A 23,119-nucleotide genomic window follows, 5' to 3' on the forward strand; every position below is an offset into this window, starting at 1 on the left:
GCCCAGATTCTACTTTGCATGTTGAGCCCCAGCTGTGAGCCATACTCATGTGCCCTTTGTGTCTCAGGACACCATGAGGGAGCAAAATGTGTTCAGGTCTGTCTGTGTCTGAGTAAAGGCTGAATATGAAAGGCCACCATAACGTTAAAATTACGTGAGAAATGACTGAAACTGAGAGTAGTATGGCTCATTTATTTTTCTTCTATGATTTATATTTTTGCAAAACTGATGAATACACTTTATCAGGATGATTCATGAAAAAGCTTACATTTTTAGGCCCTACATAGAATGACTTTTTTCAACCATTTAGACTACCGTAAGTAAAAAGAAGAGAACTAATATTTGAGTGCCTTGTAGACACTTTACATGACATCTCACCTAACAAAAATACAAAATAATTTTTAATGTTTTAAAGCATAAATTTACAATTGGAAAAATAATGCATTTATTTAAAAAATAAAAATAAAAACCTAGCTACCCGTCAGTATAGTCAGTTGGCAAGCTGATTTATGGATGGTGGTGGTGTTTGCTGGATCTGTTTTGAAGTCACTCGTACTCAAAGCTGCCACCAATCTGGGGGGCACTGTCTGTACAGTGCCCTGTGGCATTTCACAGACGTGCTTAGTATTCAGCGTGAAGTGTTGGGCTGGAGGTGTCTCTCCAAGCACCCCTCCACCAACCATATACATTTGAATATGAGCCAGTGGGTTTAGGATGCCATGAAGAGGGAAGAGATTTACTCAGCTGCAGCCCCCTGTCCCTGTCATCTTAAGAGTATGCCTGGTTTCCATGTGTCCTTGCATCCCCATGTTTCTGTAGTTAAATGTTAAAAGAGTGTGGCTGTGGTTTTTCCTGCACAGTTGTTACTTTGAAACAAGAAAATAATCATGTTCTGATATTATATAGCAATGTTGTTGCAGTATTAAACAGTAGGCAACTATTGGTACGTGAGAGATACATTGTGTCAGAACCTTCATTTTAAATTCCAGAAATACTACTAATGTGACATAAAGAAAGAGGTATGTGGTCATCTATATTTACCTTTAAAAGTTAAGATAGTTTATATAAATTGAAAAATAAGGGAAATCCTAAAATTTTAACAAAGATGTAATTGTATCCAAATGCAATTTAAATTTACAGATTTTTATAAGTATGGGAAAAGCTAAGCAGGTAACCTGACATTGCAGTGCTAGTCTCATGTCGGAGTCTTTCAGAAGACAGGTGTATTGTAAGGAGTTTTTCTTTCATGCGTCCATTTATGGGTATTATGGAGGTGCTATGGAGGTCAGCTGGGGAGGGGAGCTGGCTGCTCTGCAGAGCTCCTCCCATTAACTGTTTATTTCACTTGATAACGTGTGCGTTGGAGTCAGATCCAGGTAAGTGGATTGGCTCACATCTGTGGCATTTCAGCTGCGAGTGGTTGTGAGAGAGTTAATGCCAGCGTTCCTTGGCCCTGCAGCTGGCTCACTGCCCACCCCCAGGGAAGGCCCTTTGTCATAAATGCTGGTTTGGATCCAGAGAGACTGCCATGTGGGGAACCTAGTTGGGGCAAATTTGTTAGAATTAGTATTTACAAACTAGTTTCTAGCAATCCCAAACATGGCCAGTTTTTACTGTTCATCTCCGTCCTTTCTGTTTGCTCCTTCATGCCCGTCTTCCCCCCACCCCAGAAATGCATATAGTTTCCCACCTTGAGCACACTGATGGCAGGGTCCCTTCTCTCTTTGTCAGTTATCCTACGTCTTTCACATGCCTGGTTTTTCCCATTAGAGAGGTGATCTCTTACTCCCATCTTATTTGGAACACTAAGGGACACACATTGATGCAAGCATGCATTCCCATGGCAACAAGAGATTGGCTGTAGGGAATCTGGAAAAGTTTTAGTCTCAGCTAAAATACAAGGAATCAGGCTGCTTTGGAAGAGTTTGGAGACTAAAAGCTCTCAAAGTTTGATTTAAAGCAGTTTTAGCAAGGAATGGGGGATGAGGGAAGCAGAGCTGGTTGGATTGACTAGTCCTGACTTTGAGCCAAACTGGGAAAGGGCAGTACTATCACAGTCTCTGTATGCATTTAATCCTTTTCCTCTAAATATAACGTTGAATCAGAATCTCTGGGGCTGAAATTATTTATACACACACACACACACACACACACATGCACACACACATGTGGGCGAGATTCTTATGTGTAGTCAGGTTAGAACTGTGGAGGATCACGGATACAGTCAACTGATATAGTAATGCTTATTAGTAACCACAAATAATTATTTGTCTTCATTGATGGACAGAAATGCTCAGGGCAGGGATCCCTACTCTCAAAGTTTCAGAATCTTTGTATTAACAATTTAAAAATCTTTATTAAAAAATAATCTAAGTTGTCAATACGGTGAAAGACTAGTACACTATAACCAAGTGGGGCAAATTCCACAGTGAAAAGATGGTTAAGTATTGGGAAATTTATGACTGTTTCATTGTATTATGAAATCTCAACATGTCAGACCCGGTACCCCTCCTTTAAAAGAAATATTTTATACTCTCTTTGGTAATCCAGAAATGAAATGCATAGATAATATAGTCTTTCTATACACATAGTTTAAAATAGCATGTTAATGATGTCCTAATATTTTATGTTTATATATGTTTGTGTGTGTCTCCAACCTTCACTGTTTGCTCTATTATATGACTTTTAGGGACTTGAAAAGAGATTTTCAGAGGATACTTTAAAGGGGCTACCACAAATCAGTTCAGAAAGATTATTTGCAAATGATGTTGGAACAGTTTGTTTGCTACAGTATCTGGGTAAAACATTTGTTTGGTTCTTCACCACACATCCTACGCTAAAAGAAATTGTAGATGGCTAAAAATTAGATACAAATATATTTCATTAAAGTTTAAAGAAAAAAATAACATTTCTGGAATGGGGAGATATTAAATCTTTAAAAAGAGTGGAGGAAATCACAGGAGAACTCGGCCAGTGCATGTAATTGATACTGAAAACTTAAATACATCCAAATAAATTATCAAAAGCAGACCTTACACCCGAAAAAAAAAAACAAGAGGAAACCCTTGATTCAAGAATGTTACCTTGCTGGGGATAATCGCATGTGTATGGGTAGCATTGCGTGCATTCCCAAATAGTCGCCATGTTTTGATCTTGAAGGGGAAAATATTTTTTACATGACAGAAATGAACTAAAAAAATTCACCCCTCTCTCAACTGCTGTAGTCTCCTTCTGACAAGGCAGTGTTTGAGGCCCATGCCAATATCAGGGGTCCTGTCATTCTTGACAATAAATTTAGTAGTCAAGGAAAATAGTCATTTTGCAGGGGGAACCCTCAAATTAGCTTGAATTATCAAAAGTAATTTATCCCCGTTGAACGCTTCCTACCATTTTCCTCTCCTTTCTTACACGAAGTCATGAGACATGTTCTAACACATACACATACCCTCTTACCATGTTGATGCTTTTCTGCACCTATGGTTACAAATAAAGAATGAAAGAGGTAAATAATATAAGTAAAATGAAAACACTTTGTTCAAATCCTTGACTTAGTACTGGCAGCCTTTTCTAGGCTATTAAGGAAAAAACACAGCATTCCTTTCCCCATGATTAACTTTTCACTTTCTCAACATCTGTTTGTCCAGTTTCTGAGTTTTCGGGTCTTTGATTTTCTACTGCCTCCTGCCTGCTTTTTTGGCTGGCTCACTGCTAATTAACACCTCTCACTACCAGTAGGCAGGAGAAATTGAAGGCCCTGGAATGCCAGTGGTCTTATTGGCTTTGTTTCCATCCCTAATGAGAAGTCCCATGGACCTAAATGGAGTTTGGGGGTGATCTGTAGGGTTTATTATCTGTGATAGTCCTACTTTCCATAATGGATGTTGGATGTATTGTCATTGGGAAAATAGCTAAAATGGAAGACAGCACCAGGTTGGTAGCTAAGGAACTTAGTTCTGGGTCTTAACTAAGCCACTTACCTCATCGTTGGCTGGCCTCTGTTATTTTACCGTCTGTTGACCTGCTCTTGGTGGGATGTACTCCTGGTCCTGACGGCTCTGTGGTCCCCCTAGGTCATGAAACGAGTACGCACCGAGCACATTCAGATGGCAGTGTCCTGCTACCTCAAACGCCGGCAGTACGTGGACTCCGAAGGTCCCCTGAAGCAAGGACTGCGGCTGTCACAGACTGCTGAGGAGATGGCCACCAACCTCACAGGTAACCGTGGGGCTGCTCCCGGGGAAAGCTGGAGCAACAGTCCTCATGCCAAGGCCCAGGTGAAAGAGCTTCTCTCTGGAGGTGGCACACACAGAGCAGACTCCCAGTCCGTGTGCCCCGACACTGGCTGGCGTCAGAACCAGGCACAGGTGCCACTTGTAAAGCCTCCTGTCCTGATAGTGCCCTCCTCACAATGCTAAGTGGCTTGATCTGTACCTGATGGTATGTGCAGCCTTTTCCTCTGCAAACGTCCCTACAGGTCCCCTCTTGCATGTGCCCCGCTCCTGCCCAGAGCCTCGCACGCTAGTGACTGACAGGCTGGGATCGGTGGCTGCAAATATTGCGACATAGATGCGTTCCTGAGATTTTTTTTAAATTTTTGGGTTTTGTTCTTTGTTTTAAAAATGTATTTTTTTTTAAAATGTGTCTTGACTCCATCTAGAATAACAAATAATTGTTACTTGGCTATTTTGTGGGTTCAGGTTTTTATGTAACATAGTTTCCTTATCTTTAATTTGTGTACTGGAGATTTTGAAAAAATTTGACTGCCATGTTTTTGGGGTGATTATGAGCCTCTTCAGTGGGTATGTCTGGGGTCCCCAGCTCAGCCCTGGTTCCTCCTATCTGCTTACACTGGACCCTTCTCTCTGTGTTCCTGTGTGCCCTTCTGCCTTTCTCAGTGTCTCTCACCACCTCCTCCACCCGTCATAGTTTCAGCCCTTCGCACTGGTAGCAGCAGCTACCTCAGCTCCCTCTTTTCTTGTTACCTTCAAAGTTAGGACTCAGGCCTTTATGCTCTAAGGATGTATTGCCATTGCTATAGAAAAGAGTGATGGACAGTAAAAATCTGAGAGTGTCCTCAAAAGAGTGGCTCCCAACCCCTCTGAGACCGTAAAAGAAACTCAATCAGGCATCTGCCTTCTTATCCTTCAGCGTCGAAGCCACCCCAATCTTCCTTCAGAAAATAGTGCCAGGGGAGGAAGTTGGAATAGTGTCACAAATGCCTTATTGTTCCTCATAGGCTAGGCACCCACAGGACCAGGGAAATTCCTTCTAAACTTGCCATCACAGCCTTTAGTGTGTGTTAATAATCTCCCATTGCCCTGTGTTCATTAGGGCCTGGGGACAGTAATTTTGTGCTGTTGTTGACAAAAAACAGGCGTGAGCACTATTGCAGACTTCCACAGCTCCCTCTCTGAGTTCTCTTAGTTTAGCTGGCTTGTTAGGAGAGCCACTGCTGTTCTGGGAAACCAGCAGGAAATGTGAGTGTGCTTAGACTTTGTCTGAGGCCCTCTGTTAGTCCAGTAGCCTGATAATTATGTCTTCGTTCAGCAGACAGTTACTGCACATCTGCTGTAGACCAGGTGCTGGAAAGCTCTAGGTTGCTAAGTTTGATCCTAGCTCCTGAGGAGCTCTGACCTTGAAATAGTGTGAGTGCCAGCAAGACAATGTAGGACAGAATCAACACTGTGATTCAAGAAAATGTTCCAAACTGAAGGACATGGATTTCCAGATTGAAAAGGCCCACTGAATGCCCAGCACAGTGGTAGGAAACAGGCCCACAGCAAGGCACATCTTTGGAAAATGGCAGAATGTGGGGTCAGACACTTCCAGATAAGTCTCTTGTGAATTTACTGCATTTTGCCGTGTATAATACTCTCTTGTGTATAATGTGCACCCATGTTTTTGGCCCAAACTTTCAGGGGAAAAAATCCTTCATTGTAATTTTTTAATTCAAATTTTTATTTGTTTACATTTAGGTACTTTTTTGTATTATAAAGGAGTTTTAGCATTTATTTTTTTTAACATACTGTGGTACAAGAAATTTTATGTAACAAATAATTGCAAAACACAAGAACAGATACAAGGTACAAGAAATTTATGTACCGGTAACAAATTTACGATATTTATGCATCATAGAAGGCCAAGAACTCTTCATTGTTGCCAGTTCATTGTAGGGTCAACAGAACCGATTATCATATTCCAGGGTATTATTTTGCATATGGATATCGTTATTGATTTATAGAGTTACACTTTTAATTCATAAGCATTAATAAAAGAATTAAAAACATTTCTATAGATACAGAATTAGTATTACCAATGTATAATGTGCATCCTTATTTTTCCCTCACAAATTTGGGCAAAAAAGTGCGCATTATGCACAGCAAAATACGGTATGTACCTACCCTCTCTTGTTCAATGATTGTATTCTGTGATTTATACCTTTTCCTTTCTCTGCTGTCATTGTATTGGGTATCAGGAGGGAGAGGAAGTAGATATGTGTCATCAGTCATATTGAACCAGAAGCCCAACACACTGCAAATTTTCTGAAATGTCACTTGCTATTGCTGCGTACTCAAGTCCCTCCATCCTGCCACACACTGGGCTAATCATGCTCCTCCTGTCCCCGTCTGTGTATCTTTTCCTCCTTAGTCCAATCAGAGTCTGGTTGTGCCAACGTAGTGTCCGCAGCCCCTTGCCAGGCAGAGCCCCAGCAATATGAAGTGCAGTTTGGACGACTGCGGAATTTTCTCACTGGTAAGTACTCGGCACAGGGGCTCTTTCTTACTGAGAAAGAGTGGTGCATGTTTTCTCAGGCCCTGCTGTGTCCCAGGGAGAGTGTCAGGGACTAGTTCTTGCTGCCTTACTGTGTGCTGGAACTGAGAGAGCTAAGTTACAAGGTTACTGTTCGCAAGGGCTCAGGCTCTGGGTGTTTCAGTCACTGTTTTACCCATCCTTCATGGTGACTGACTCGTGTTGAAGGAGTAAAAGCTAAATCAGTCATGTAGAGAAATACCCTTAATGCAGCATGTTTGAAATGTACATTGATATTACTACTAATAATATACTACATCTCAAAATGGTCTTTGCCCTTATTTGCAAAAGTGCAAGACAGTAGTCCTCATGAATCAGCAAGGCAAAAAAACTAGAAGTTATCATTTAGACCAGTTTATGGATGGTGAAATAACCAGTGAAACACACACTCAGTTGATATGAGTTCTAATCAGTTCTTCGGACTTACTGTGTGACTTTTTAAATTAATCACTTAAAAAAAATGGAGTCATTTAGCCTCTTTGGGGCCTTTATGTCCTCGTATGTGACATGAAGGCAACTCAAAGGGGAAACCAAAGTGATCTCATCTAGTCCTAAGATGACTGATTATAATTTTAATGTTAGAAAGACGATTGCAGTAAGAAAGACCATGTTGATTCTAGTTATTAATCAGTCTTGTTGAGTATTTTCTTTATATAAAACAACTTGAGGTGTAGGGAATACAAAACTTTCCCTGCCCTCAAAGGACTGAGAGTAATTAACATGTATTGGTTAGTGGTAAACTATAGTTAAAATACTTTGAAGTTGTTTTATTTATTTCCTTATTTGAACAATCCTTGGATTGATAATTTTTAATGGTAAAGATGTATATAGGTATCATTATGTACACCAAAATAATATACCTAGTTTTACACACACTTAAAGCTGTCCTAATTTTACTCGATCCTCATAATGGTTAGTAGTTTAAAGGAAAGAATCCACATTTCCTATATTCTGTGGTTGGGAAAAAATGGCCAAAGTGTTACAGGAAATAAAGGTTACAAAATAAAACCCTACAGAGTGATTATCTTCTCAGTGTCAGAGTTGTTGAGTGATGAAATTCCTAAATAGAAACCAGTCTGCTAAATAGGTACAAAAATGAAAAAAAAATCATTAAAATTAAATGTTTAATAAAAAGAGTCTATTATGTTTAAACTGGAAAGAAAGAAATTCCATTCAGATCCTCATATCATATGAATGTTAAATATCTCAGAACAGTGGTCAGCTGCTTTCTATCTCCGCTAAGGGTAAAAAAGGAAAAGCTGAATTTCTAAGAAGGATTTCACTCAGAGGTAAGCAAGAACTTGGAGATAATGAGTTATTTTTAATAAATTAACATGGTTGACTTTGGTTTCTGAGGCTTTAAGCAGTTTTAAAAATTTTTAAATCAGTTTTTAGGAGTTATTTTACTCAGTTTTTTAAACATTGTTATTATTTCTCCATGATAGATCTCTGTCAGCATTCTGGTGGTGGGGCAGCTGGTCTTTCATTCGTTCAGCCTACATTGATGTCAAGCACTGACGACCTGTCAGACTCGATAATGCAATACAGTATATTGATCACCAGTGTGATTTACCCTGATTCCAAGTTTTCTGATCATATTTATCTCTTTTGGGCTCCTGATGTTTTTCTTAAATATTTGCCGGAGCTCTTAAAGTAGACTAGCTGTCTACTCCTTGTATTTGATGGTGCTGGGGTTTTTTTTCCTAATATGTATTACCTTCTTTATTTTTATCTCTTAGCTTCCTTTGCCTAGAACTTGACACTTCAATAAATTGTAATCTATCAACCTTTTCTTTTGCAAGTTTGTGTCTTGTTTCAAAACTGAATAAGTTGTCTGTTACATTGTCTATAATTCTTTAATCCATTGGTCACAGACTATTTGGAAGGGGTGAATATATGTGTTTTTCCTTACAAACTGCTTTTCCTGGAACATTTTTCTCTATCCTCAGTCTCTGAAGACCAGTCAACCAAATCAATGAACCGTATTTCCTGAGCACCAACATAAAGTATAACATGTAATCATTCATCTAAATTGGGAGCTAATCCTAACATAAGAAGGCTAAAAGTAAAAGTTTTTAAATAAAACTTGAATTTGAATATAGTAGAAGTGTTTTCACACACCCCTGTGGAATCGGTTGCTGAATGCTGTACAAGGAATTGCACTTGGAATGAAAGGGGCGGTGGCTTAGATGGGTATCAGAGAAGGCCTGGCTGCTGCAGGTAGGGCTTAAGTCCACACTCAGAGGGTGGGCTGGGTGTTGGTAAACTGTGGAGAGGGCGTAGGGGGATTCGGAGTACGTGGAAAGACACGAGCAAAAGTGTGAGATGACAGAAATGGCATCTTTGTGCAGGAACAGTGAAGGGACAGGCTTTGTTGAGAATGGGGCTTTGAGATTGGAGATAAAGCCAGATATGCTGGGGCCCAATGGAGGAGAGATGTGATCTCCAGGCCTAGAGGTGTGGCCCTCATCCTGTATGATGGAGACAACCACTGACGTGAAACTAGCCTGAAAGCAGTTTATGAAAGGGTTTGTAAGAGGGGTGAGAAGCAGACCCCGAGAAGTGAAGTGATGAGGACCAGGACTCAATGGTGTGGTAGAGGGGAAGGGCAGGGTGTCCATTCCACAGCTAGACTCCCAGGTTGGACTGTCCAAGGCCAGGAGTCGAGGCGGAGGAGCTGAGCGGGTCCCGGGCTGTGTGCTGGTGGGGGCGAACAGAGGAAGATGTGGTTATGGATGGAACGTGTCTGGCTCATAGGAGGCGCACACTCACTGCAAATGTTTTACAGTGAAATGGGCACTAGGGCAGTGAGAGGGAGAGGAGCCCAAAAGTGGGGGATATGCCAGGTGATGTGGTGGGCATTTCAGAACAAAGGACAGGTTTCGTGATCAGTGGGGTCCAACCCTACAGAGAAGCGGAGGAGAATGAGGCTGACAAGCTGTTTTTGTTTCACTTGGTGTCATTTTCACTATGCATTTCTGCAAAGTCCCTAAAAACTCCAGGTTTCTGTTGTGTATCACCAGCAGAGGGGACTACCAAGTCTGTGTTTGTTCCATATTCTGTGGGTGGGTGGGTGAATGGAAGGAAGGAAAAGTGCACTTTTCAGAGGATATGTTACTTTGTAATTAGAAAAGACAGGTTTTAAGCAAGTCCACTTTCAGTAAAATATAAAATATATGTTATGATTGCAAGGGAACAAGAGTAAAAAGGAGAGTTAAGACATCTGTGAGTTTCACCTTGTTCCATGGAGAGATTGTGTTGACTGAAATTTATTTTATACCTAACATACTGTTCTCTTCAGACAAGAGAGAAAAGTAAGCTGCTTTGAAACTATGAGTTGAAACAACAGTGAATTTCAGTAAGTTTTAAAGCATGCATCCCTATTTCTTGATGGCTAGGTTTTTTCCTAAACTTACTAAATTAAAATGTTTCTCATTTGGAAAATAAGCCTGAAACTAAGATTTTAAGGACTTGAAAACAACCCTTCATCCGCATAGAATATATAGGAAGTCTAATCAGTAAGGATTAAGTCTTTGTTTTTTTAATTAGTATTTTGGCAATGAAATTTTCCAGAGGTCTTCTCAAGAATTACAGTATTTAAAGAAATACAGAAATCAGTATTAATCCACATTCTCCAGAGAAATAGAATGTCGACATAAGAAATGTCCAAACCTGTAGAGAATTATGAGTTTAATTGAGCCAAATTGGCAATGTGCCGGGGAGCAAGATCTCAAATGCTTCCAAGAGTGACAGTTTGCAGCTTCTTTTATGCACTTGGAATTAAGGAGGGGACGTGAGGCAGATGACATGAAGGTGGGAGAGCAAGGCAGGGATTGGTCACAGGACAGTTAACCAATATGCGCTCTCTGGAGAGTTAATACCCCTCCCAGGGGTATTACTTTTGTTACTTCAAAGATGTGTGAACCTAGATACATAACAACAGTGGACAGGGCTTGCTTAAACCTCTCACTAAAGAAGTCATAGTCCTGAGGTGTGACTACCCACCGTGACCTGCCCAGTTAGAAATTATGGTCAGGTCACCCTGTGAGGTTCCTTTCCATAGAACCCCTTTTTTCCATCCATAAGAACCAACAGGATATATAGAGAGAGATTCATTTTAAGGAATTGGTTTATGTGATTGTGGAGACCAGCAGGTCCGAAATCTGCAGGGCTGCAGCTGGAGACCCAGGGAGGGGTTGCAGTTAGAGTTCAAGGGCAATNCAGGTCCGAAATCTGCAGGGCTGCAGCTGGAGACCCAGGGAGGGGTTGCAGTTAGAGTTCAAGGGCAATCTTGGGGCAGAATTCCCTCTTCTTCCTCAGGGGAGGTCAGCCTTTGTTCTCTTGAGGCCTTCAACTGATCAGATGAGGCCCACTCATATCATGGGGTGATCTGCTTTACTGTGGGTGTACTGACTGTTAATCTCATCTACAATAAAAGATATCTTCACGGAAACACCCAGAATGGTGTTTGACAAAATATCTGGGTATTGTGGCCCAGCCAAGTTAACATAAAATGAACCCTCACAGGTACACCCCCTGTCAGTTTGGCACCCGTATTCGCCTCCTTAAACCACACTTAATCTCCACATAAAGACATTAATAAAGTCATAATTCTACCTAACATGTAGCAGCTCTCCTGAGCAAAACCAAAAACACACGAGCCCCTTCCCCTGAAGGGGAAGCGAAGTCTTTGGGTGATGTTTACTCTTCTCCTGATATCCCCTTACCTAAATATCATAATGTAAATTCAGTATAACTTATGGTACATGATAAGGGGATAGGAGAGGGAAGAAAACAAACCACGTACACACACAAACATCACAATAAGGAGGAATACGCATGACGGTCCCAGTCCTCAGGGCTGTAACTGGTCACGTGGCCATAGCTGAGCTTTCACTACTTTCTTCCACTACCCGTTCTGCGTTCCCTTTGCCTTTAGCCAGCACCTCAGCTGGTCCTGGTTATCTGGTGAGCGACCCAAGCCTTCATTTCCAAAGGGCCTGGGCCACTGCTAGTCCTGCCCAGATTGGGCTGCTGCAGTTTCCATTGGCCTTAACCACAGGAGATGGTGACACTAAGTGACGCCCTCCAGGATCTTCTGGACTCCAGACTCTTCCCGCCTCCGCTGTGGGATTAGCAGGGCAGCGTCCTCTCGGTGGTCAGGACCGCCGCCCCAGCCAGCACAGTAACTCCCTTCCTTGCCTGTTGACTCAGACACATCAGGAGCTGAGAGTAGCCGGGCGAGTCTTACCTCCCAGGTCAGTGGAATCATAATTTAAGTTCATCTTCTAAATATGTATTTAAGTAGGGACGCTTTTATTCTAAAATGCGCACATTATACAGTTAATTCACCTGTAGTGAAGGGAAATAGGTTCTACGCAGAGATGGTTTCATCTCAGGGAGGCAAGACTCCTCAATACGCGTTCCAAGAACTTGAGCCATGTGTGGACTTCTCTTTATGAGAAAAATAAATGCTAGCAAGAGTGCAAATGCTGGCCTAAAGCATTTTTTATTTATTCAAATATTTATCAACATTGTACTAGATGGAAATAATATGAAACCTAAACTCATTTACAAATAAAGTACAAGCAAAAACCACAAAAGCGATGAAGTTCAAATGAATAGTGAGTGAGTAATAGAGCAATGGATGGATTTTGCCAGAACCAATCTGCTACCCTTGTGGGCACAGGGATGGCACTGATGGCTGTGGCACAGGCTGGGTGTCAGTCAGCTCTGGGAGGCGCTGTGCCTGCCATGGTCCTGCTCCCACTGCTGGTCTCTGAATGGCCGGGAAGCCTAGGCTCCCTCACAGCTCGCCCTCTGCCCCCCTCACTTATTTATGTGTCACACACACCTCTGTTCCTTTCTCATTATCCCATGATAAAGCTATACACTTTTTTGAACATTTGTTTTCACAGAGTTTCATGGTGTCAAAGTCTCAAACTAGTAAAAGGTTTAGGCTTAATGACATTAAAATGTCTTGTTTGTAACTTAACACTGCAAAGGAAAAGATTTACTCTTTAACCAACAAAATCAAAATGAAAGCACTAACAGATATGGGACAAATATGAATGAATGTTGTCATCTTAGCATTAGGACACGCCAGCCTGGGTAGCCAGACGTGTTAATGACCCTACAAAATAACACTTTGATATTTCTGTAGGTGATGGATGCCAAAAGTCATCACAAAACAAGATAGAGCCCTGAAACTGTGTCAGAATTTACTCACTAAATGGCCACCCAGATAATTCTGAATATATTTGCGTTCATTGTTTTTTAAATTATCATCAAGTTAAGAAGTTTCTGTGAAGAACTCACAGTCTCCTGAAAATATAACTGCAGACCGTCAGTGGTCTGAGGTACCCGATTTGAGAAACACTACTGTATTGGGAAAACACTAAACCTTGAAGACCTGGGTACAAGCTACTGAATTGTGGGGACTTAAGCAAGTCACTTAACCTCTCTGGGCATCAAGTGCCTTCTTTGTGGCCAAGTTCACAACTAAGTTTGCTGGACTTCAGAGTCCATGCTCTTCCTTATTCAGTCAAAAGGCGTGAACTCTGAGTTTCCAGAATTTTTTGTTGGGCTTAGAGTTCAACCCCTGGCCTCGGGGAACAAGGTCCTGAGAAGTGTGATGTGACGGGGCCCCCATGAGGGTCACATTGTCCTTTGAGGTTCTACTGATTGTAAAGCCCTCATGCCTTTCATTTCAGATTCTGACTCCCAGCATAGCCATGAAGTGATGCCCCTCCTGTACCCTCTCTTCGTCTACCTCCATCTCACCCTGGTCCAGAACAGTCCGAAGAGCACGGTGGAGAGTTTCTACAGCCGCTTCCACGGGATGTTTCTGCACAACGCCAGCCAGAAGGATGTCATTGAGCAGCTGCAGACCACTCAAAGCATCCAGGACATCCTGTCCAACTTCAAGCTCCGAGCATTCCTAGATAACAAGTACGTGGTCCGCCTCCAAGAAGACAGCTACAACTACCTTGTCCGCTACCTCCAGAGCGACAACAACTCCGCGCTCTGCAAAGTGCTTACCTTGCATATCCATCTGGATGTGCAGCCTGCCAAAAGGACAGATTACCAGCTCTATGCCAGTGGCAACGCTGCGCGAGGCGAGGGCAGTGGCCTGGAGCCCTCCGACATGCCCGCGCCTGTCCTGCACGACGAGGCCGCCCTGGCCGTCCTGCAGGATAGCATACGGCGCGTCAAGGACGGCCCTCCATCCCTCACCACCATCTGCTTCTACGCCTTCTATAACACCGAGCAGCTGCTGAACACGGCCGAAATCTCCCCGGACAGCAAGCTGCTGGCGGCCGGCTTCGACAACTCCTGTATAAAGTTGTGGAGCCTGCGATCCAAGAAGTTAAAGCCGCAGGCCCATCGTGTCGACGTGGCCCGTGTCCACTTGGCTTGTGATGTTCTGGAAGAGGAGGTATGGGTATCACTTTTTCTTGCCTACATCTGCCTTACTAATTTGCTTAGAATATCCTTACCAAACAGGACAGACCTTGTGGAGAACGGACTCCATTATATCCCACGTGTGGCTAAGGGCAGATTAATGCCATGTGCCCGGTACCATTGAGTTCCTGCTTAGGTCTAGCCTTGGAAAAGATGAACATTACTTTTAACAACAGCAACTCAACATTGTTAATAAATGCTCAGGATTGATTACTGTCTGAAACGTGGATAGCAGTGCTAAGCCTAATTAAAGACCTTTAGCTAACATTGAGATTTGCAGTGAGAGAGAGAGAGAGAGAGAGAGAGAGAGAGAGAGAGAGAGACAGAGAGAGAGAGAGTGTGTGTGTGTGTGTGTGTGTGTACGTACGTGTACACATTTGTGCAAATATAAACAGTTACAAGTAAGATTCCTAGGTCAGAGGGCCTGCACTTTACATTGTGATGACTGTTGTGCCCTTTTCCAGTCTTATCGACAGTAAATGAGAACCCTGCTTTCTGTGTACCCACCGTCACCTGGCGGTGTGAGTCCTCTGGCTTCATGTGCCTCAGGCTGTTCCAAACCCCATTCTGAAAAGTATGGAGAAACTTGACATTTCCTCCATCACTCAGTGTAATGATATTGTTACTTTGATTGGGGACAGTCGTTGAAAAGGAGAGGCCGAGTATTCTCAGCTTCAGGTTATTGAGAATTCACTACCTTAGGAAAAATGTGTGGGAAGGGGAATGGAAGTTGGACTTCTCAGAGTTAACTGTCCTTGGGAGTGGCCCCACAAAAGCTGAGGGCTAGAATAGTTTTGTCATATCACCTCTGAAATGCACTTAGCTGTGCCTCAGCTTACTTTGGATGGAAAATTCTTTGCACAGAGGTGAAACATTAAGGAATGAAAAAAATCACTCAAGTTAATTTCTAGTTGCTGATAGGATATCAAGAATATTGGATGCACAAATTAAGCTCTTTTTTTCCCTGTTCCTGTTTTCCTGGTCACTGTCCAAGGTGTCCTTGTATGTCCTTTAAATTTTTGCTTCTTGCAACTGAGACAATATAATTAGAGGAGTAGAGAGTCTAAATTCCAATGTACAAACTGATTTCTAGAATTTTAATCACCCTCTAGAATATTTTTTGTTGCACATGTATTTGAATTATCAAAATTTTTTTTGGAGACAGTTCTAACCTCTTCGAGGTTCCTCACTCAACTGAGGGACACTGCCCTAATTTACTTTCAATTCTCTGTAAATACAGAAAAAAAATTGTTTCTATTATTTCTAGTGACCCTATTAGCTTTGATGATACTGAGTTTGGGGATTATTTTAGGCATTAAAGTTTAACAAAGGAAGAAAGATACAAAGATGGAAAAAACACTAGACTAAACTTTCAAATGTTAAGATTTTTCCCTGGCTATGACTGAAAACTAGCTCGATGACTTGTTGTGTGAAGGCTCCAGGCGTCAGCAGATGAGTATTTGAAGACCCGGAAGTGAAGAATAACATGATGAATTCCAGGAACTGAAAGAAATTAAGTATGGCTGGAGTTGGGAAGGGTGAGACAGGAAGCAATACGGTTCCCACTGTCTATTCAGGAGACTGTGGTAGCCCAAATGGAGTCGTGCCAATGGACGGATTAGACAAGAGCTCAGTCCCTGGGTTGATGGAGGGCTGAGGGAAGGACGAGTCCAGGAAGACATCTGTGTCTCAGGCTGAGCAGGTGATGGGAGGTGCCACCTACCTCAGAAAGAACAAAGGACATCAGAGCAGTCGCCCTTGGAATCATCTTTCTGCTTATTCATTATTATCTGCATTGAAAGTCCTACAGGAATTTTAGCCTCTCCTTTCCTTAAGAACAAACTGGTTTTTTGTTTGTTTGTTTGTTTATTTTTAACTTTAGAACTAAAGTTGAGATCCTCCTAGTCTGTTTTTGAGGGTTTTTCTGTTTGGAATTTCTACACCCCCACCCGTTTTGTCACAGCAGCTCAGGGAAGTTTTTTGTTTTTTTTTTAATTTCTGACAAAGAGCATTTTGGGGGAAAGCAATGTATAAATTAGTTCTGGTAATGATATTTAATGTTTCTTCCATGAGAATTTGTACTTTCTTTCTTCCTTGTAGAATTCACAATTAAAATCAAGACCCTGAATGCAAAGGTCACAAACCCACATGCTTGTAAAAGCCAAACAGGTTAAAGTAAATTGGACCAAAGAGGTGATAAGAAGTAAGAAAGCACCACCAAACCAAATTAAAAAGCCAGTTTGCAATCTAGGCTTTAATCTCTGTGAAGCAGTAACTGTTGCATAAATTAGTGGCTAAAATACTTTAACCCCAAGCACTTAAAACACTGATCAGACCCAGCAATCCCATTTCTATCTGTGTAACCCAGAGAACTGAAAACGTATGTTTACACAAAAACTTGTACACAAATGTTCATAGAAGCATATTCATAAGCGCCCCAAATGGAAACAGCCCAAATGTCCATCAGCCAATTTATGGATAAACAAACTGTGGTCTGTCCATAGATTGGAATATTATTCAGCCATAATAAGGAGTGAAGATACATAGGTGATAATGCTATAATATGGGTGAACCTTTTAAACATTATGCTGGTAAAAGAAGCCAGTAACAAAGGACCGACTATTGTATTTTATAGGAAATTTCCAGAACAGACATATCCAAAGAGACAGAAAGTAAATCAGTTCTTGCCAAGGGCTGGGGCCAGGGGTTTGGGGAGTGACTGCTCATGGGCGCAGGGTTTCTTTTTCAGGTGATGAAATGCTCTGCACCTGGATGGTGGTGATGGTGGCACAACTCTGTGAATTTACTAAAAACCATCGAATTGTATACTTTAAAAGAGTGAATTTGATAGTATGTGAATTATATCAGTTTTTTAAAAACCAAATACAGTAACCAAAAGGTCACATGTAAGCATATTATTTTCTCTGTTAAGTGTGCCAACAAATAAAACTGGATTTACAGCACTGGCCCATAGCTTCTGTTATCTCCATCTTGAAGGTAATCTAAATTAAGCTTTGAAATCTGTTAGCTGGCATCACAAGACCCCTGTCCTCACCCTCGTAACAGTTGCCCCTTCTTCAGACACTCCAAGTGGAGAGCAGGACCTGCTCTCTGCACGCTTTATTCCACACGAAATGGAGATGGAAATGAGATCCAGCTTTTACCCTTGTCGACTGGCAGCTACGTGTTTTTAATTTGTGAGCAACTTGGCGAAACCACAGGTAGCAAATCAGGGGTTTGCTCTTTTCGTTATGTGTGCACGACCCGCCTCATCACCACCAGCCTCCCACCCGCTTAGCCCAACTACAACACCTGGGTTCACTTCCGTTAATGTCTCATGATTTTCCCCCCAATCTGGCAGTCTTTCCATTTGAAAAGTAAATAAGTCAGTTTTGTCATTAATACTCAGTTCTGTAATTTTTATATAAAATGTCATTTAGGTCTGTGTGCCAATAGGACTATAATGTGAGCCATATGTGATTTAAATTTTTCTAATGGCCACATTAAAAATGTAAATAGTCAAGATTAATGTTAATAATGTATATTATACTGTCCAGTATGGCAAAAATATTTAACATGTAAGCAATCTAAAAAATTATTGAGACCCATTCCATTCTCCTTCTTTGCCCTAAGTCTTGCAAATCCAGTGGGAATTTTACACTTAGAGCACATATCCATTCACGCTAGCCACAGCCATGGGCGTTTCTGTTCTAGGTCAGGCTACCATCATCTCACGCTGATGGCGGCACCTGGCTTATAAGTCTGAACCCACTCCCAAAGCTGGCCACATTTTATTTATTTCTGTCCCACTGGCAACTAATTACACAAGTGCACGATGGTAGATCCCAGGCCCCTGATCTGGGGAAGACAGGCATGTGGGCTGAGGCCCTGGGATGTCCCTGTCTAGGGGCAGACATCCAGAACCAGCCTGATATTTTTAGGGACTCCGTGGTCTAAAGCAGGAGTCTGCAAACTACAGCCCAGGCGTGTGTCAGACAATATTTGAAGATCTGTTAATACTTCTTATTCTTTTTCAATTTCTATTTTATGCAAGCTTTATAATGTACATAATACAGTTTATCATTACACAAATATACATATAACAACTCCTGTTTGGGATGCATGCCCATATACTATGGGGGTTCAGGCATTGTAGCGAGTTTAGGACTTTTGTCCCCATGCCATGAGAGGAAAGAGGGACCTGTGGGGCTGGACATGTGTGAACTGGCTGCTTGTGCCAGGCTCTCACCTCTACTTTGCAAGGCCCTTGTGGGACTGAGTGGAGCCACAGAAGAAGACGTGTTGGGGCATTTTCAGCTGTTTCTGGCAAAGGGCTGGTAGAAATATCCAGCAGGAACATCTGGTTCCCCATTTCTCAGTCTATAGAGTCAGCCAGGAGCCTTTCCACAAGCTCGGGACAACTGTCAAGATGCTGGGCAAGTGCCAGCTTGACGCCTGGTGCACTCTCCTCTTCCACCGTGAGCACGCTAGTCAGGTCCCCACTCAGGCAGACCCGTCCCGTTAACTCCCTGCTCCACGTGAAGATCACTCAGGCCTCAGGAACGTGCCCTCTGACCCACCGCTACCTTTCAAAGGATCTTTGTGGAATCCACTGGGGTCCTTTTTTGCTCCCACATTTCTCATATCAACTTTCTGGTGTAGAACAATGAGTCACTCTTGAAATTTTAAAGTGTTGTAACCTCTTTGGAAAGGAAAATTGCTAATATTCTTGGTAACACTCAGTAGAATCTTAAGCTCCTAAATGCTTATGGATTTTTAATGTTGAGTGTCTGAAATAGCCATATTTGAATAATCATGGACATTCCTGTTTATTTTCCCTTAATTTTCAAATACATACACATTGGAAGTGTTTGATTTATTTTGAATGTAATGGTTTTCAAATAGAAGTTAAAAGGATGCCCTTTTCCTATACGAGAACCTAAGGCTCTTATTTCTATGCTAACAAAGCTGAATGATTTAAGAGACTTCGTCTTACTCTTCCTTCTTCTAGTGTTTCATTAAAACCATTTTAATTTATGAATGCCAAGATTGAGGCAGCTGGGGTTTTAAGGAGGGTTTTGAACACAGATAGTGTCCCGGTGAGGAAGGGGACTTTCTCGCCCAGTACTGTGAGTGGCTGTCTTCTCTTGTGTCCCCACATGCAGGAATTATTTCCAAGAATCGCATGAGTCACTTGGCTTGCCTTGTTTTGTTGCATTAGGAAAATGTTTGAGACCTTCCAAAATGTCACAGTTTTAAAACTTCATCTTCATTTCTATTTGGACACCCAGAGTTTATTCCTGGTCATGGGGCGTGAGTGTAATTTATTGCTAAACTGCACCTTCCTGCTCACTCATAACTCTGATACGTCCAGGTTTTATTTCAGCTAAACTACAGTGGTTCCATGTTCTGAGCTGTGACCACGTTTGCCTTCATCATTGACCCCAGTCATGGGAATATTGAATGTGTCAGGATTTTTTAGTGGGCTGAAAATGGGGAGCAAGGTGGTTTATGAAGCAGCTAAACCTGACATACCCATAGAATGAAAGAATCTAAGAACTGAACATAAATCTTTTCGAATGGCAGACATCAGAATTAACACTGAAAGTTACCATAAGCTACCTTTTAATCAGCTCTTGAAATCTGTTATCCTCGGCCTAAGAGTAAGACCCCTAGTCATTACTCCATAATAATAGCCTTGCATTTCCAGATCTTTGATTTGATATAGTCTTGGCTGCAAGATGAACTTAAGGAAAGCAGTTTGTAAGTTGTAGGAGACGTTTTTTGTTCAGTTATGCATTTACCAGCTGTTTGCCTGGGGTCACCCTTAAGGGCAAGACGACTTGTTTCCTAGGTAGATGCTATTTCCCAAGCAGTGCCTTTTTTCCCTGGAGTTTTTGTTTCCCATGGCAGACCACTTAATGTTTCTTTCTTGTGTGTCTCCTTTGCCACCATCACCGGATGTCCCAGGATGATGAGGATGACACTGCGGGCACAGAGATGAAGATTCTGCGAGGACACTGTGGACCAGTATATAGCACGCGGTTCCTCGCAGACAGCTCAGGGCTGCTGTCTTGTTCTGAAGACATGTCCATTAGGTACTGGGACCTGGGGAGTTTTACCAACACTGTGTTGTACCAGGGACACGCGTACCCTGTGTGGGACCTAGACATTAGCCCGTACAGCCTGTACTTCGCCAGCGGGTCCCATGACCGCACAGCGAGGCTGTGGTCATTTGATCGGACGTACCCGCTGAGAATATATGCAGGACACCTGGCGGACGTGGACTGTGTCAAGTTCCACCCCAACTCTAACTACTTGGCCACGGGCTCCGCCGACAAGACGGTCCGGCTGTGGAGCGCCCAGCAGGGCGGATCGGTGAGGCTCTTCACGGGCCACCGCGGCCCCGTGCTGTCCCTCGCCTTCTCTCCCAACGGCAAGTACTTGGCGTCAGCGGGCGAGGACCAGCGCCTGAAGCTGTGGGACCTGGCATCTGGGACCCTTTACAAGGAGCTCAGAGGCCACACGGACAACATCACCAGCCTCACGTTCAGTCCGGACAGCAGCCTGATCGCCTCGGCCTCCATGGACAACTCGGTGCGCGTGTGGGACGTCCGGAACGCGCACGGTGGCACGCCCGCCGACGGCTCCTCGGGCGAGCTGGTGGGTGTGTACAGCGGCCCGGTGAGCAGCGTGCTGAGCGTGCGCTTCATGGCCTGCAACCTTCTGCTGGTGACCGGAATCTCACAGGAGAGCCCGGAACATTGACCCGTTACCTTGCTGTGGCAGACTGGGGCGGTGGTGGCCTCCAGGTGACTAGTCTTGTGACAAACTAAGATGGAATCACTAACTGACTGTGAAAGACTGCCCGCTTCCCCTCCCCTGCGCAGGCGTCCTGAGCACTGCGCCCCTTCACTCGGCTCCCCATGTCGCAGGACTGGGGGTGGGGACACGGGTGGTGACCAGCGGACATGAGATCGAGAACTGAGACGCTTGGTAGGTCAGATTGCAAGTTCCCACAGAGGTCGCTCCGTGTCCCCATGCTAGCGCCCTCCCATCCGACACGTTCCTGTTTGTCAAACCAACAGGAGCTGCTGACGCGCGGGTGCTGCGCCACTCCAAGGGTGGCCTGGGCGCCAAGCGCCGCCTGGAGGAGCAGGGCCGCAGGGTCGCCTGTCATTAGTCACCAGGGGGAAGGGGATCTTGACTGGTGTAGGAATGCAGGGCTGGGGACTGGGAAAGGGGGCAGGGGTTGTCTGGGCAAAAAGACTTTCCATAATTACAGAGAACAGAATTTTTTATTATTGTTATTGTAATTATAATATTATTATTATTATTGAGAGGGGAACCGCAGCACTGGCAGAGGGCCTTCTCTGCACTCACCCTTCAGGTTTTACCCCTGGCACTGGCCGTGACACTTGGAATTTTGAGGTTCAGGGAATTCAGAGAATTTGGTAGCACAGTGTTTGGGGAGAAAGGGAAACTTTCTGGGTAACAGATCAGCTACTCCTGCTGATGTGTTTCTAGAAGTGGGGGGCATTTGATTGAGAAAATCTTGGGCTCTTGCAGTGATGGTGGGAAAGAAAGGTCCTTTTCACGGCTGCACTTCTATTAGCAATTCTCTCCCCTGAAAGGACAGATTATGGTAAAGAAATGAAAATAATTTGAAGCAAAAAGTCAAAAGATAGAGTTATTAAGTGTTGAATTTCCAAATGAGCATTGACTCAGAGGTGTGGCTTTTTCAATGTCTTTTCCTCCTTCCGACCACCCACTCCCACCGCCTGCATTGCAATAGCAGTTTAATAGAAAACACTTTGTGAAACAAATTGTAAGTGTGTATGCACGCATATAAAACTATGTTTTGAGGATAAAGCAAGTTCTAATTTGTGGAAAAAGGATTAAATATTTCTGTTTTCTGAAAAGAGTTATTTTGTATTTTGTTTTCTATTAAAATGTATTTAGTTTCCAAAAACAGTGTTGGCATCTCATTTAAACTGTGAGGACAGGTGGGCATGTAGTCTGCCTTGTGGTGACATGCAGCTCACTTTTCTTCGGGATAATAGCCAGTTACGTAGGCCAGACCAGCCCCAGAGGTGGGGTGTTCCTATCGCTCTTATATTCTGTTCAGCTTACTTTGAATCATGCTTCCTCTTGGCACTTGCGTGGATTACTGATAGCATTCGGTACTGTTTCTACATCCAAGATTGCCGATTGCTGACCGGGGACAACATATATTTTGCCATCTAGAGTTATTTGGTAAGATCCTACTTCAGATCCTACTTTTTTTTTTTTTAAAGATTTTTATTGGGGAATTGGGGTGATGGGAACAGCGCTGGGGAATTGGGGGAAGGGGAACAGACAAGTTGCTGTTGTTTTGTTCTTCAGTCTAGTTGTGGAGGACGTTGCTTCACTGGCCCAAGTTGGCACCATCATTGCGCTCTTCCCGGGCGAGGCAGATCAGTCGCCGGCTTCTGGACGGCCACTCACGCTGGCTGCTGGCTACACACGGTAGCCCATGGCAACCCACTGCCAGAGGGGCTGCAGCGGCAGCCCAGCTTCAGGTTGAGCTGTTGTTCAGCATCTTAGCTGTAGAGGGCAGTGTCACTGGCCCTCATATGTGGGATCCGAACCGGGGCCCTCTGGCTACCCAAGCCAGCTCTCAACCATCGCGCCACTCGGCCAGCTCCAGATCCTACTTTTTAAAGACCCCATTATAAAATCTCGAAGGGGCATAAGAACTGTGTTATGTAATTAACTCACACTGTTTATTGAACAATTCCAGATAAAGGACTCATTCAAAGACTTAAATGATGCCAGAATTTTTTAAATTACTTTGATACATGAT

General features: G+C 43.1%; 1 protein-coding gene across 3 annotated transcripts in view; it reads left to right on the forward strand.

Moving 5' to 3' along the window:
• The window catches only part of TAF5L (TATA-box binding protein associated factor 5 like), a 28,940-nt gene extending 6,380 nt beyond the window's left edge, over positions 1-22,560 (forward strand). For all 3 annotated transcript variants that reach the window (XM_019626355.1, XM_019626354.1, XM_019626356.1), the window contains exons 2-5: positions 4,071-4,215; positions 6,649-6,753; positions 13,524-14,248; positions 20,245-22,560. In XM_019626355.1, coding sequence (XP_019481900.1) covers positions 4,074-4,215; positions 6,649-6,753; positions 13,524-14,248; positions 20,245-21,042 — 1,770 coding nt within the window. In that variant the 5' untranslated portion in view covers positions 4,071-4,073 and the 3' untranslated portion in view covers positions 21,043-22,560. The remainder of the gene's footprint in view (positions 1-4,070; positions 4,216-6,648; positions 6,754-13,523; positions 14,249-20,244) is intronic.
• The last annotated feature ends 559 nt before the right edge of the window (positions 22,561-23,119 follow it).

Source organism: Hipposideros armiger, unplaced genomic scaffold, assembly GCF_001890085.2.
Source record: "Hipposideros armiger isolate ML-2016 unplaced genomic scaffold, ASM189008v1 scaffold_667, whole genome shotgun sequence".
Lineage (NCBI taxonomy): Eukaryota > Metazoa > Chordata > Mammalia > Chiroptera > Hipposideridae > Hipposideros > Hipposideros armiger.